Raw genomic sequence first — 2,184 nt, forward strand, 5'->3', positions numbered from 1 at the left:
GGAAGGAAGTCTGTCTTGCATCAGATATAAGCCTCTGACTGAAGACACTCGATGATGTTTAACAGTCTGATGAAGAGGATGCTCACTGTTATCCATAATTTTCTTCACTTTATGAGGAATTCTTCATTTTTAAATAATCTTCAGAGATTCTAGAGTAGTTCCTAGAACAGAGCCGACCTTCTTTATCAGTTTGCGGTATCGGCTGTTGATCAAGTCCCAGTGCTGTATCTGGTGTTTGTCACAACGCGCTATTATCCAAGTCATCTTGAAAACATTCTCCTTCCAAATGTTGGCTACATATTACGGGTTTTTTCTCTGGCCAGAAGTTCGATGGCAAATCCTCCCTCTTCAAGTTGGCGATCCAACGACCAACCCGTCCGTGGAGGATCAGGAATCAGAAAGGTGGAATAACTCTTTTTTTTCACTTTTACCCGATGTATTCCAGCATCCAGCTGCCATGCACGTGGGCATTGTCAGTTTCACTATAGCTCTGGTGAATTTCAATGGTGAAGTCCTCTGGAAATCTTCAATAATTGTTGTTGATTGCAGATGTGTCTAGTAGTTCCCATTGATTTAGCTTGGAAAGCGGGGAAAATGGCGCCCATTGAGCAAAACTCTGTATCAGTGCGCGTGTCGTTTCAAGAATGTCTTGTGACCGATACAGGAGTTTTTTCTGGCTCACTAACCCGTCTTAAACGACGTATCCCTCGACATGATGCATCTGTTAAAAAAATGTCTCATCTTTTGCGGTTTATAGTTAAAATTATTCTGAATTTTGGAGCAGTATTAAAGAAATAGGAATGTTTCAGCCATTGCGTTTGTGTTTTAATTTCCCCATTTTGTCATCCTTTTCCTCTCAGTTATCACTCAACTCATATGAATTAAAGTTAAAATTCAAATTTACTCTTAGTTTATTCACATTTTTCCCTAAATGTTCGCGCTTATATGTCTACACTATTTATTGGGAGCATCTACAAATATCAAAGATATTTTCAATTTAAACATAGATATTAAATAATACCATATAGCCTACAATAATTTCAATGATATCATTGTTCTAGGTCATCAAATCTATTCACTTTAGTCCAATCAGCTGCCTGTAGTGTCTTTAAATGTCCAGCAGGTGTCAGTATTCTGCAAGATAGTATCAACATATTTTGGCTTCAAGATGCCTCACTAGTCCTCATTAGCGCTAGGCTTACAGCACCGTGACGTCACTGCCGGAAGATGGCAGGAGGGAGGGGTTACTATATTTTGGGCAAAAATGGCCGCTCCCAGAATCAGTGATCGCGACAAAATTTTACTTTATTTTTTTACTGATTAACGCTAAATTCATTAAATCACCGCGAACGTATTAGTTTTAGGTATAAATAATGATCCACTGATTATTCTTTGCTGACCGGACTTTTCCTTTAATAAGAAAGTCAAAATTTAATCTAACTTCGATATATTTTAATGAAAAAAAACTCTAAATCAGTAAAAAAATAAAAATAAAAAGATTCAGTCGCATAAAGAAACCAGATCCCAACAGGATGCAGACCAGAGTGAACCAGAGGTGGGAAAACTTTATCTTTCTGAACAAACATTTAGCAAAAGGATCAAAGTTGATGAAAATAAAAGTTTTTTCTACAAAGTCTCCAGATGATCTTCCCGCCAAGCGGAACATCGTCGACATCTCGCTACAGCGGCAGGTAGAGCGAGTAATGCGAACACGTCCAGCGGCGCACAGGTTTGCCCACCCGGCCGATCACGGGCAGTTTGTGGGCGTAGGCGCGGGGCGGGTTGGCCGGCAGTGATGACATCATCATGAAGGTGGTCTGAAACGGCCGGCGGCCCTGGCAGCGTCGCCCCATCGGCCGCCCGCCGATAACGAAGGAGAACGCCGGCGGTCCCGACTGTGGGGAGATGAAACGAGCCTTGGGGAAAACGTCGCGTGGAAGACCGGCGGAACGCTGGCCGGAACGAGAGGAGGAAGACCTGGAGCGCTGCATGGAGGAAGAGGAGCGAGCCAGAGACCTGGAGCGGAGAGAACCGGGTCAAACAAACGAGCTGATGTCACATCTGGTTCTGGTGGGGTGGGGGCTTACCTCCCTGCTCCTGTGGCGGCGAGGCTCGGAGGAGGGGGGTCGGTGCGGGGGCTCCCGTCCTGTCGCGGGCTGATGTTAAGGTTGGCGGTCAGCTGCG

General features: G+C 44.3%; 1 protein-coding gene across 2 annotated transcripts in view; it reads right to left on the reverse strand.

The window, feature by feature from the left end:
* Positions 1-1,540: 1,540 nt before the first annotated feature.
* The window catches only part of taf6l (TAF6-like RNA polymerase II, p300/CBP-associated factor (PCAF)-associated factor), a 13,054-nt gene continuing 12,410 nt past the window's right edge, over positions 1,541-2,184 (reverse strand). For both annotated transcript variants that reach the window (XM_038302529.1, XM_038302530.1), the window contains exons 11-12: positions 2,088-2,184; positions 1,541-2,016 (exon numbers count right to left, since the gene is read on the reverse strand). The exon at positions 2,088-2,184 is cut by the window's right edge and continues 400 nt beyond it. In XM_038302529.1, coding sequence (XP_038158457.1) covers positions 1,680-2,016; positions 2,088-2,184 — 434 coding nt within the window. In that variant the 3' untranslated portion in view covers positions 1,541-1,679. The remainder of the gene's footprint in view (positions 2,017-2,087) is intronic.

Source organism: Cyprinodon tularosa, unplaced genomic scaffold (assembly GCF_016077235.1).
Source record: "Cyprinodon tularosa strain WSP-4 unplaced genomic scaffold, ASM1607723v1 ctg493, whole genome shotgun sequence".
Taxonomy (NCBI): Eukaryota; Metazoa; Chordata; class Actinopteri; order Cyprinodontiformes; family Cyprinodontidae; genus Cyprinodon; species Cyprinodon tularosa.